This window comes from Cynara cardunculus, unplaced genomic scaffold, assembly GCF_001531365.2.
Source record: "Cynara cardunculus var. scolymus isolate 2C unplaced genomic scaffold, CcrdV1 Un_Scaffold_2169, whole genome shotgun sequence".
Taxonomy (NCBI): Eukaryota; Viridiplantae; Streptophyta; class Magnoliopsida; order Asterales; family Asteraceae; genus Cynara; species Cynara cardunculus.
In genome coordinates this window covers 32,767-46,144 of record NW_020201002.1, presented here as the reverse complement: position 1 = coordinate 46,144, position 13,378 = coordinate 32,767, and the positions used below count along the sequence as shown (strand labels likewise).

Below are 13,378 nucleotides of genomic sequence, written 5' to 3'. Positions count from 1 at the left end.
TCTCAAACCCAACACCTCTTAGAAGCGACACCTTTACCAAAGTTACAACAACCAACTCACCCACTTTAGATTGTTGATATAATTTTGGCTTCCAAATATTTAAGGGCACAGTCATAATTAAGTAGGTGTACTCCTTCGATATTTCATTTTTTTCCTCTTACGATAATTGAATGAACGGGTGCACGGGACCCTGCTCAACTCTTAATAGGTCCGCCCCTGCTTGCTAGATAGTATTTGACTAATCTATATTAAGATCTTTTATCGGCTAGATGATAAATCCAGTTCACTTTGTTGTCTATCTAACTTCACTTCAACTAGTTTTCGATTTTGCAGAAGAAATTTTATTTATCCAGATAATAGATTACAAAATATGACTTAAAGATATTACAATGAAAATCTTGTTTAAAAGAATGACTAGTGTTCGAATTACAAGGTATATTTCAAGTATATACCATAATTAGATATTTCTCAATTTTGGATCCTATACAAATTGGATCATCTGCCATTTTGGACCATCTTGTATTCTGGATAGTAGACACAAATTTGACAATCTAAAACATTATAAGTGTTTGACTAGATGTTATTATGTGTTATCCTTAAATCCAAATAGTTGACTCCAAAACATAACATCTAATATGGTGGCGTTTGTTTTTAAGAGTTGTTGAAGTCTGAAGTCTTATTTCATTTCTGATTAATAAGAGGTGGTGCTAAAGTCTGAAATATGAATCAATAAGATTGTTTGTTTTCGTAAACTAATAAACGTCTGAATTACGAAATCTGAATAAATAGTTTTTTTTTTTTGTAAGATCAGTTGCAAACATTTTGCAAAATTCTCTTGATTTTCATAAAATTTTCATTGCAGAAATTCATCTCAACAATTGCTTAACAGATGGAACACAATAAAAACATTTTGGATACCTTACAGACTTCTGATGCTATCGAGAATACCGCAGGTGAGTTTCTTTGTGGAAAGATCGATATAGATTGTCGATAGAAGTTCTTGTTTCACATTAATCTTTTAAGCTAACCTATACGTACAAAAATTATATATATATATGTATGTGTGTGTGTATGTAAAGAGAGAGGGAGAGAGAGAGAAGATGTGGGCATGCATTTCACATAGGTGATGAAATGACGGTGGTGTCCCTAGTAGAGAAAGAAGCAATAGCCAAAGAGAATCAAAGAAATAGGGAAAATAAAAAGAATTAAGATATTAATTTACCTCTTATTTATTCAGACTATCACTACAAGAGGAAAGAGCTTTAGTAAAGAAATCTTCAAAGAAACTTTTAGAAGTGTATCTAAAGCTACATTATAGAAAATGATTTAAATGATAAAAATGAGAAATGTAACTAAAAGTTGGACAACATTTAAAGAAGGATTTATAGGCTAATTATACGCTATAAGAAATCTCGTTAAAAGTTTTAGAGAGGTTTTTATATAAACAAAATGTCTTTAAAGAGTTTCATCAATTTTTAGAAACACTTTCTTAAGTTTCTCTAAAGATTAAGAAAAAATTTAAATTTTTTAAAATTAAATAAAAATATTTAGTTACCTTTTAAGAGTGTATTTAAAGATTAAAAAAAAAAATTTAAACTTTTTAAAATTAAATAAAAATATTTAGTTACCCTTTTACTAAAAGATTTATATTAAAAATAAATCAAAATTAAATAAATAATATTTCTTCCTCATCGCTTCCTCTCGTTCCTAAACGTGAGACTATGTGAAGTGAAATCACCAGAAGCCCAGTTAAGAAATTTCCTTCCACGAAATCAAATTGGTATCATTGATATCGCTTCCTCTCGTTCTAATTGTTTCGCTGTAAGAATTGTCGCTCAATCACTCGTCTATCATTGAATTGATCTTCGCTCAATCACTCGTCAATCACAGTCTACTCTTCTATTGATCGAATCAATCGTCTATCATCGAATTGGTTTCTCTTCTCTGCATCGATTCCTCGAACAACAGGTACGTCTATTTAGCGATTCTTCAATAAATAACATAATATGAATCTGCTAGGGTTCTTGTTGATTCATGTTTTACTGATTAATTATAATCTATTTAGCTATCAATTATGTTCTGCTACAATAACATATTTGTGTGTGTTTGAACAATAGAAGCTGAATGGTTACGGATTAGAGGTATCAATTATGTAAGAATCAAACAAACCAAAGTAAGGCCGGATAATCCTTGAACAGGCACTGGTTCCAAGCTGTCCATATTTTTAATAGATCTGCTTCTATGCATGGTTACGGATTTGCTTCTTTTTGCCTTTAACTATGGTGCCCTTAACATGTTCAAGAGAAGTTGTCGTGTTGTTTTTCCAAAAGCCTAGTTGCTTTCTAAAGCCACCACACATGCCTCGCAAACTTTCTGTTCATTTAATACAGAAGGTGTACTTGAACAAAATTCGGAACAGTTGAGGAACTTTCTGAAAAGATCAGGACAATCAATCCTGATTTTACCCTGAACCTTTCTACATTCACAGTGTAGGCGATTCACATGTATTTTAACAATAGCAGATCCTGTTGGGCATTGAATAACCAGTCAGCAACACTTGTCCTTCTATAAATGTTGGCAAACATATAAAACTAACATGTAAATTAATAGAGCCCCCTCTCACACGCTGTCATTCATGAAAACTACCCACCTGTCCATCTACAGATAATCAGCCTCTATAAATGTGGGCAAGCATATAAAACTAACTTGTAAATAGTCCCCTCTCACACACTGTCATTCATGAAAATTACCCACCTGTCCATCTACAGGTAATCAGCCAGTGGTGGAAACACTGTTTGCACAAGGCTGCTAACATATAATCTTTGGAGTTTAGAAATTAACAAATAAAGATGATAAATGATAGTGAGTGAAGCTCATAAAAGAATCTGTATAGCATATAAACTACCAGATTTTGGATGGTGAAGTGACAGCAAGCGTCCCATATCATCTCCAGTAGCAGAAGGATCTGCATTAATCGTGTTTACCTGACACAATGTTAGATATAGAATCAACTTCAACTGGTATGCAGCCAAAAAGATAAATGCAAGATTTCCTTTTAAGATCAGTCCTTACCCACGAGGGATAATATAATTAGAACACAGGCTCCCAACTCAACAGCTCTTCGGCTGCCCATTTTGGTGACAGCAATTGTGTGCACATTTTCAGTGAGAGTGGTTGAACCTGGTCCTGTACCCCAGAGGCCAGCCATGATGCTAGACAGACCTTCAAGGTAATTCTGTGTAACAAAAAAATAACAGTACATTTAACAAAAAAATAAGATGAAATCCTCCCTACCAAAAGGTAATTCTGCTGTTGGATGGTTACACCTTAATGATACACAGCTACATTTTTTTTTCTTTTCGTTTTTTAGCTTCTGTTTTCCCCCCTTCCGCTTTCAATTTTCCAGGCTATCGACTAATCTCTTTTTCCCATATACAAACGCATGAATATCAATCTTTCATTTTCTTTTTCGATTTTCATTGGGTTAAGCTTTTTATTTTTTGTGTTTTATTGTGTCAAAAAGGAACTGCAATTAAACTTTTCAGACCTGGTGCATATGGTTATGGATTGTACCTTGTAGACCTGTTGCTGTTGAGTTTTTGTTCCATTTTTCTTTCCTCTGGTCTCAAACATATATCTCATATAAACTAGTTCAATCTAATAATTTCTTGGAGGTGAACTTGCTGAATTTGAAGTGGAGGATAAGGTGGATGTTAATTGATTTATTTGTAACTGCACATCAACCTATGTGATATGGTTTTCTGATCTGTATTGAAATCTTGCTTCTGGCCACTTAGATACTTATCATTTAGTGCTGTTGGTTCTAGAGATGGTTTGCTGGATTTGATAACAATAATATATTGCAGATATGGAACAATTTATGATGCATGTTCTAGTTTATAGTTGTTCTTTTGGCCTAATTGGATAGGGAGGTATAATGTGGTTTATAGTTGTTTTTTTGACGTGGGGTTAAAAGGGTCATCCAATCAGTATACTATTAGGAGGGTTGATCAGGTTTTGGAGTCAAAGCAGGTCCGTCAGGTCAGAAACCCGGCACTGCTTCCAAGTTGAATTCTACATCGCTAGAGCCTAGGAAACAACTTGGTAGAAATGATGGGAGTGGTTCCGCCCGGCCTTCCGCGCCAAAAACATTACCATTAAAGGCACCGATGGTTAGGAAAGAGAAGGTGATTTCTGCATCAGTTGCTACAGGTTCCATGCCCGGTTTGCACAAGCTACTTCACTCTAAGCCGGCACCATCTGTTCATAAAAAACCTTATGATGATGATGATGATAGGGACATGGAGGCTGGATTTGATGACATTATGATGGAGGAGAAACGCAGGTCAGTTTCGTTGCAGAACTCATTGGATAATTTGGATTTAATTCTCTTGTGGTGATCTTGTTGTATGGATCCATGTTTTTACACCCATGTGTGGTTCTACATGGACCTTATAAATCTGATTAATTTTTATTTGGTGCATGCCTAAGCTTCTATATCTATCTAAGCTCATTTTATCTGCTAACAAAATGGCTGTATCCCCACTGTCCCACATTTATCCTCATATAGCATGTACACATAGCCATGAATGAAATTCTTTATATATATATATATGTGTGTGTTATATATATATGTGTGTGTGTGTGTGTCTGTGTCTTGACACCCAATCATCTGTTTTTATTATCATGCAACTGCTGCTATTGTTAATTTCCATTACAATTACGCGAGGAAAAACTTAAAAGGGGTTTGACGATTCTTCAGAATGGAACAAAAGGGCACTTGGTAGTAACCATCAATTTGACGTTGATGTTTGTTTAACTTTCAAAAAACATTTTATATCCTGAAACTCGAGTAATTCCCAAATCACATGTCGACATTAGTTTTTCTTAGGACCCATATGCAAAGAACACATGATGGCCAAATTAAGCCAATTGAACCTAAGGGTGCGTTTGGTTTGCATGAATGTTTCTGAGAGATTTGGATTTGTAGGAGGAATTTGGATTCCATGGGATTTGGATTGGATTGGATTGGATTTAAAATTCATTCCTTTGTTTGGTTTGCAGGATTTGGCAAGCAACAGAGATGAACCCAAAAATCCATTAATCCAAAAATCCAAACATATGCGAGTACGAATTTAGAACACAAAAATGATTTGGACTTCAATTTGATGCACAAATTGCATCAGATCGAGACCACAATCAATGAACATGGAAAAAATAAAAACGAAACCCAGAAAAACCCTAGAAAGGATATGAGTCATCGTCGATATGGAAATCCGACAGAGATGTTTGCGTGGTAAGGAAGTGGAGGCAGAGACGACAGTTGAAGACTTGAAGCAAAAGGATGGTTGACCCGATTAGGGCACAGCTTCGCAAGGGGACGGGAAGGGAAGCAGGAAGCCATGGGAGCACTCGACAGGAAGCGATGGATTTCAAATCCTGCCCATTTGCAAAGGATTTCCAAATCCCGCGAGTAATGGATTTTAATGAAATCCCAGGATTTCAAATCCTGACAATTTGGCAAACCAAACACAGGATTGAAATGGATTTCAAATCCAAATCCCCCCAATTCCATTCCAATCCCGCAAACCAAACGCACCCTAAGTGTATTTTGCCAATTAAAAAAGATGCAACATTTGAAACCTACTGATTTGAAACATATTTTTATCTTTGTTATTGCTAAAATCATATTTTGTTTATGTAGGCTATGTCAAGGAAAAATTCTGAGAATAGGGGGAAGCGAAAGTATGTTGCTTTAAATGGTACAGTGAGAACTCCAGATCACCATTTTCGAAATAGAGGATTGTCCGACAATCCTCTTATCGGTGAGATAGAGACTTTTCGAAAGTTGCATTATAGAGAAAAAGAGGGTTGGGTTAACGACTATTCTCGCACTTCATATGTAAGTTACATTTAACGAACTCTTTTGCATGTATTCATCGTTTTATAAATCACTAAGATTTATATATATGATTTTTATGTCCATAGGAAAACATGTTAGAGATTAAGCGGCAAACTGAATCAACAGAAAATCCCTCGGGTGATCTAGAGATTATGCAACAAGTCTTAGGTAAAAGACTTGCATATATTCGGGGATGGTCTAGGGTCCCGAGCACTAGGAGTGAATTTACAAGTTCGCAACATAGCACCGGTGCGTCAGGTCGATTGAGCCACACCGAGATGTCTCATAGACTTGCTTCAACCGAGTTCGAGTTTGCTTCAACCAAATCCAAGCTCTTTCTTATGAGGGATGAAGTCGCTGAATTGCGACAAATGGTGAGTTCAATTGTATCCGGCCGGTCAGTTCCAAGTTTTTCATCTTCATTAACTGTTCAAGACCAATGTTCGGAGACTCAAGATCGTTAAACATGCTATGATGATTATGGATGTTTTTTGTTGATAAATTTAGACGATATATAAACTAGTTGAATATTTAATTTGGATGGTTTTTATAATAAGAAATTATATAACAAATATATACAAAATTGTTTTGAGGTTATTATTAATTTGTTCCTGATTAATTTAATATTATTTATTAGTTCAATTTTATTATTATAATATATATATATATATATATATATATATAACTGAATTTATGGATGAAATAAATATATAATATATTTTTTAGAGAAGGAATGATTTTTTATAAGTGTAACTAAAGATAATTTTTAGAGAAGATTTTGAGTTTGTGTATATATATTTATTATAATATATATTTTAGAGAAAGAATTAATTTTTTAAAAGTGTAACTAAAGACAATTTTTAGAGAAGATGTTGAGTTTATGTATCTAAATATCATATTTAGAGAAGATTTCGTAACCGTAACTAATTAGAACTTTTAGAAAAGGTTTTTTAAAAGTGTCACTAAAGCCAATATCTTTAAGAGAAGCTTTTCCATTATCTTATCTAAAAGTATCTTTTAGTAACTCTTACAAACCGTCACAAATACTTGATAAGTGTCACTAATATATATACTTTTAGAGAAGTTTTGAATAAAAAGTTGACTAATCTTTAGAGAAGTTTTAAAAGTGTATCTAAAGTCTCAATTAAGCGTCTCTAAAGGCTAACAAAAACACACCATCTGAAAACCCTCTCTAAAACCTTCACCTACCGTCACACTGAAAAGCTCTATGACAAAATTGAAAAGCTTATCTAAAGGCTTTAGAGAAGCTTTTAAGACTTTTAAGTACAAAACAATACCTTCTTTGAAGGTCATTTTTCTTGTAGTGTATATTAAGTGATAAGAGGCTCTGAAAATAATTAAAAAAACAATTAGTCTGAATTATAAAACATTTGAACAAATCAAACATGAATGGTAATTAATAGCTGAAAATAAAAAAAACAAACAAGGCAATATATTTAACATTTCAAGTTCTAAATCATGTGGTTGTGATTATTGGTTGATTTTGAACCATAAACAAATGGGTTATTGGTATCACATGTTTGCATAAAGATCGGAAAATGCATATCATTTGATTTATTTAACAATTCAAGTCATGAATCATATGGGTTGTGGTCATTTGGTGATACTGAATTATGTACAAAGGGGTTATTTGAGATTTTGCCCAGCTTATGGTTGTTCATGTGATTTACTTGAATATTTTAGACATATGTGTGCATAATTACTTGGAAGTAAATGTCATTGGATTTATTCGACATTTCAAGTTATAAATCATGAAAATTGTGATTTTTGTTGCTTTCGGTCCATATACATGAGGGTCATTTGTTGTTGAATAAGTGATAAGTTTTGATGTTCTCATTTAGAATCTAGAAGAGTAAGAATCTAGTCGAATATGGTCTTGAGGTGAAACTCGAAGGAGTTGCATACTTAAGTCATTGACCATTATAGTGAAACTCAACTAGAGAACGAGTAGACACTAATATCATGTAGGATTTTGATGTAGAACTCAAAAGAGTAGTATATTAAAGCCATTAGTCTGTGAGGTGAAACTCGATAACATTGATACATGACTTGTTTTTGTGCTACTGCCACGTTTGAACAAGTCTCCCCCATCATCACAAGATGAAATAAATGTTTGGTTTACCATGTTAATTTTTTTTTTTGAAAAAACACTTTAATTTTATATAATATCATGTTTTTCAAGTGAAGGAAATTGTTATTTAAATACTATTCTTTTTATTCTTATTATCAAAACTTGCGATATAAAATGCTTGAATTTCACTAGTCTTTCTTGTCGATATGTGCGTCAGGTCTTAATTTGGGGGGGGGGGGTACTAGTGACTCTAAGAAGGAGGTGAGTCCTAGTTAGAATCACACGAAGGACTTAGCATTTTTGGGACATGATACGTACCTTGGAGATAACAACTTTGTGATTGGTTTTAGTAACACGCATTCAACCTAGTTCCTGTAAGGTTTCGACTCGAAAGTTGTTAATTTTAAGCCCTGGGTTGCCAAAGATTTTATTTTAGTTGCTCTTTTCAAGATATTAAGGGTGTTATTATGCTCTTTACTAGTATATATAGTGGATTTTTTAAGAGAGAATCAGAATGGTTTTGCTCACGCAATCCTCACCACTCTGTGTGTAAAGTAAGACAATGAAAAAGAAGGATATAGGATACAACTAATGTCGATAAGGAAGGGAAGGAAGGAGCTCCTGCCATGTGTCTTCAAATCTATTAAGAAGATTTTAGCATGTGTTATGAGCTTTGTGGTCCATTTGGCTATGGATCTATTTTGGTAAAGTCTAATAACCAACTGATAGAATATACCTAGTGATAGATCAAAAACACTCGTCTCAAAAAGCATGCATTTTGAGAACTCATTTGAACATCCTTTAGAGAAGTCCCTTTGTCATAAACAGCTTCATTATGATCCCTCATATCTTTATCTTAAGCGCTTTATAAAGTTAATCAAGTCTTCAAAAGTCATCAGATCTCATTGCTATGTGGATTGGCCATGTCTTCATAATAATGCTGGTCCTTAGCCAACGTCTTCAACTTTTTATTCTTTGTTTGCCTTATGAACACACTTTGAAGAGCAAAGTTCTTTCGAATTTTATGCAGAAAGTTACAACAGACCCCTAAAATATTCCAAGTATAAATGCAATTTGTCATCAACCAAATCAATCAAATTGGGCTTAATGTGAACAGTGAAAATAGGCAATGACAAACATACCGTTCTACATACCATAAGATTTCTCAATGAAAAGGAGAAGGTTAGATGAAAGTTGGTGAACGGAGACTTGGCCGATAGGTCTTCTAAAATTGGCTTGTTTTGACCGGTCTTCAATTGGAGAGATGATTTGCTGAACCGTTTTTACATCGTTTATTTACTTTGGCTTGTTTTCAATTCGCCGAAGATTTTAGGCTTCTAACTGGATGAATCAGAAAATACAATCTCAAGTCACAGATTGGCTTAATCCTATTCAACGGAACTTGCATCGATTACAATCTCATTTGTTGAGCTCGAGTGTTAAATGTTTTAGAAATACAGAAGAACCTATTCCATCAAGTGTAAGATCCGATAGGTGTCATCAGATTGATCTCAATCACCAAATCAAATAAACGAGACCAACAATAATCAAACTGGTTATCATCCTACTCTCCTAATGGGAAGACACATTAAAAATATTTTAATTAAATTTTTATTAAAAATATTGTAGAAAGTGCCACCAATCCGATGGCTTTATGAAAATAATGGAGGAAAGTGGGCCAAAATATTGTCTTATTTGGTAGTCCCACCTAGATATGGCCAAACGTAACCGGCCCGGCCCATAACTGACGGAGGCCCGGAATCGAGACCGGCTCAAGATCGTAACCGACCGGGACCGGTAGTAACCGGTTATAGACCGACGGTTACGAACCGGTTGCTGTTTTTAGGATTTTCTTGGACCGGAACCGGTTACGAAACCGGTTATGGGCCCGGCCCGGTCAACGAAAAAAGTCAAAAGTCAAACTAGCCGTTTTAAAGTCAAAAAGTCAAACTAGCCGTTTTATTCAGTCAAACTAGCCGTTTTATGACCGTTTTTTCCATCTTCCTAGCTACCAAAACATGTATAAATAGAGATGTGAGTTCCTTAGTTAGTTACCAATTCATCTCATCTTCAAAAAAGCAAAAAAACGCTATCAATTCTCGGTTTTTCGCTTCATTTTTTGAATTCGTTACGTATTAATTTCTCGTTTCCACTTCACAATTCTCGTTATTTCTCTCTTTTACTTACGATTTACAAATTGGCCGGTGAACAACCCTCAAACGAACAAATTGCCCAAGTTCTCGCTGAACACGGACGAAAGTCCGAGATTTGGAATCATTACAACTTGGTAGTTCTCACGACCGGGAAACGAAAGGCACAATGCAAAATGTGTCAAACTCTCCTTACGGCGGAAGGAAATTCTACGTTAAGGAGGCACACCGAAAAAACGTGCCCGGGGTTGAGGTCGGGGGGTGATTCGAGCCAACCGATACTTGACACACAAGGTCAAATATGGAACTACGATGCCGATTTAAACCGACAAATGACTACACAATGTGTCATTCAAGTCGGTTTGCCTTTTGGACACTTCGACAACCCTCACGTTATGAAGATGATTCAAAAGACGCTACAACCACGATACAAGCCGGTAAGTCGTCAAACCCTTAGACGTGATGCTATAAAAATGTGGACAATTGCCAAAGACGAAATGCAACAAATGTTTTCTTCTTTGCCTAACAATATTTCTTTAACGTGTGATGTATGGAGCGCACCATACGGATTGCCGGTTTCTTATATATGCATAACGACACATTGGGTTGACCCTAACACATGGCAATTATTCAAACGTGTAATCACGTTTGAACCGTTCGGTGCGCCACATTCGGGTGCACGTCAATATTCGATTATTAAAAAAAACTTTGTATTTTATAATTTAACCGCGAAAATAATTAGTATTTCGTTTGATAACGCTAGTAATAACAATGCTTGTGTTGAAAAATTAAAATGTCATTTGACACCTATTTTAGACGGAAAATTATTTCATACACGTTGTTGTGCCCATATTATAAATTTAGCCGTTCAAGACGGTTTAAATACTTGTAAACCCGTAATAGATAAGTTTAGACTTATGTTGCGGCGAATTTTCACTAAAGGTAAAAAAATGCATGCGGCCTATAGAAGGTATTGTCAAGACGTCGGTTTTAGAGCTTTGGGACCGAACCACGATATGCCCGTTCGTTGGAACTCGACATATTTTATGATCGAAAATTTAGTATAACAAAAAAATTATATTTTTTCTTTTTATAAAAACCATTATCCTCAAAACACTATTGGAATTTTCGATCGGGCCGTGATTGAAAGATTGTACGATATTTTAGGGGATTTTAAAAATGCGAAAACACTTTTATCGGGAATATATTATCCAACAAGCCCTTTAGTTTTAAACCAAATCTATATTTTGGCAAGTAAAATTGCCTAATACGAAGACCATGTGGATTGGAGAAGGTTGATGTCTTCCATGAAAAAAAATTGTTAAAATATTTTATGGGTATCCCATTTCCTTTTCTTTGTGCTGCGGCTTTAAACCCGTATTTAAATATTGTTGGTGTTGAAGTTTTAATTACACAAATATGTGTGGCTTTTGGTTTGGATTCCGCTACGGATAATTCTTATTCAACGGAACAAAAACGTTTATTTAATCGTAATTTTCAAGATTTATTTGATCATTACAAACATTTTTACGGAGGAGGAAACCAATCACAAACACCTTCCCAACGTGGTTTTGCGGGTTCTAGTTCTTCTTCTAGTGGTCATCGACAAAGTCGTAAAGAGTTGATGACTAATTTAATGAACGAGGTTTTAAATGAATCAAGTACAAAAAGTCGACACGGATAACGATTTGGGTGAACTAAATATGTATGTGCATACTAACTTTATGGCCGCTTGTCCCGCAAATGATGTTGAAGATTTTGAAAAAATTGATTTGTCAGATTTTTGGAAACAAAAACAACCTCAATTCCCGATTTTGGCATGCATTGCACGTGATATTCTAATAATCCAAACTAGTACCGTAGTTTCGGAGTCTGCGTTTTCTCTTAGTGGTAGGATAATTTCGGTACGTCGGACAAGACTAAGTCCGGAGTCCGTGGAGTGTTGCATTTGCTTGAAAAATTATTTGGATAGCGTTGATAGGATTCAACACACAACATCTTTAGAGACGGAGATTGAAACGGTGGAAGAAAATCTTGAAGAAAATGAAATCTCTATGGGACTAAGCATGCCACCAAGTACCGATACCGAGAGCACTTACTCCCAGTCCCAATATGACGATGATGAGGAACTCGACATTGATGAHCTTGAAGACCAAGAGGCTATTAGAAGAATTCAAGAGACCGGAACTCTTCAAGTCAATCCGACATGGGATACCGATGAAGATTGATAAATAAATGTATTTTATTAGCATTTTGTAAAACAATGCCACTTTAATAATAATAAAACGTACTTTTAAAGTGTATTTGAGTAAACCGTATTTTTAAAGTGTATTCTTAAGTGTATATAACAAAACGTATTTATAAAATTAAACGTATATATATAATATATAACAAAACGTATTTATAATAAAACATATTAAAAATAACATATTTCAAAGATATTAATAACATATTATAAATTTATTAATTACCAAAAAAATAAATTTTTTTTTTTTTTTCAAAGGACCGGCCGTAACCGGTTATGGGACCGGAACCGGGACCGGCCGGCTTAACCGGTTATGGGCAAGCTTGACCGGTTATAGAGTTTTTCATCGAGACCGGAACCGGAACCGGGACCGGTTATAGAGGGACCGGTTAAGGATGGTTTTTGTCGCGATTAGGACCGGCCGTAACCGGTTAAGGCCCGGCCCAAGACCGATTTTTGGCTATCTCTAGTCCCACCATTCAGAAATCCCGATGCATTGCGGACACCATTGATTAACTACACAATCATATGCTACTTCCCTTTCCTGTTACAAAATTAATTTCTACTTTTATGTTTTATCAAAAAAGGGTTTTGTGAGTTTGTATGTTTAAACCCTTTTCAACAAGAAAAACTTAACAAACTATCTCATTTTGAATGATATCAAGATTTTTAACTTTTTTGAATGAAAAATCATTAAACTTTTTTCATTTTGAATAACTAGAAGGGCACTCGTGCAATGCACACATCTTGATTTCAGTGTTCCGTTTTATTCCTTTTTTATGTCGATATAATACGATTTTATATGGTTTTGAGAAAACAATAATGTTTTTATTTTTGAATAAAAATATATATTTAAAAATATTATAAAATTTTTAAAAATATATATTGATATCAGTATCAAATTAATCTTTCTAAAAGTTATTGTGTTTGGTGTAATTTTCTTAATTCAATTTTTTATAATTATAATTTAATTTAGGTTTAATAATATA

The 13,378-nt window shown here is 34.4% G+C and overlaps 1 protein-coding gene across 5 annotated transcripts; it reads left to right on the top strand.

Moving 5' to 3' along the window:
- Positions 1–1,739: 1,739 nt before the first annotated feature.
- Positions 1,740–6,422, top strand: LOC112502916. Of its 5 annotated transcripts, none has more exons than XM_025106930.1 (3): positions 1,752–1,968; positions 5,705–5,902; positions 5,989–6,422. In XM_025106930.1, exons 2-3 carry the CDS (start codon positions 5,708–5,710, stop codon positions 6,364–6,366), a joined length of 573 nt encoding a protein of 190 aa, XP_024962698.1. In that variant the 5' UTR covers positions 1,752–1,968; positions 5,705–5,707; the 3' UTR covers positions 6,367–6,422. The 5 variants fall into 5 exon arrangements, 4 of the variants coding, with proteins under 4 accessions (XP_024962698.1, XP_024962701.1, XP_024962700.1 ...); XM_025106933.1 differs by lacking the exon at positions 5,989–6,422 and adding an exon at positions 4,002–4,345 and having other exon boundaries at positions 1,775–1,968; positions 5,705–5,768; XM_025106932.1 differs by lacking the exon at positions 5,989–6,422 and adding an exon at positions 3,991–4,345 and having other exon boundaries at positions 1,775–1,968; positions 5,705–5,768.
- Positions 6,423–13,378: the final 6,956 nt, after the last annotated feature.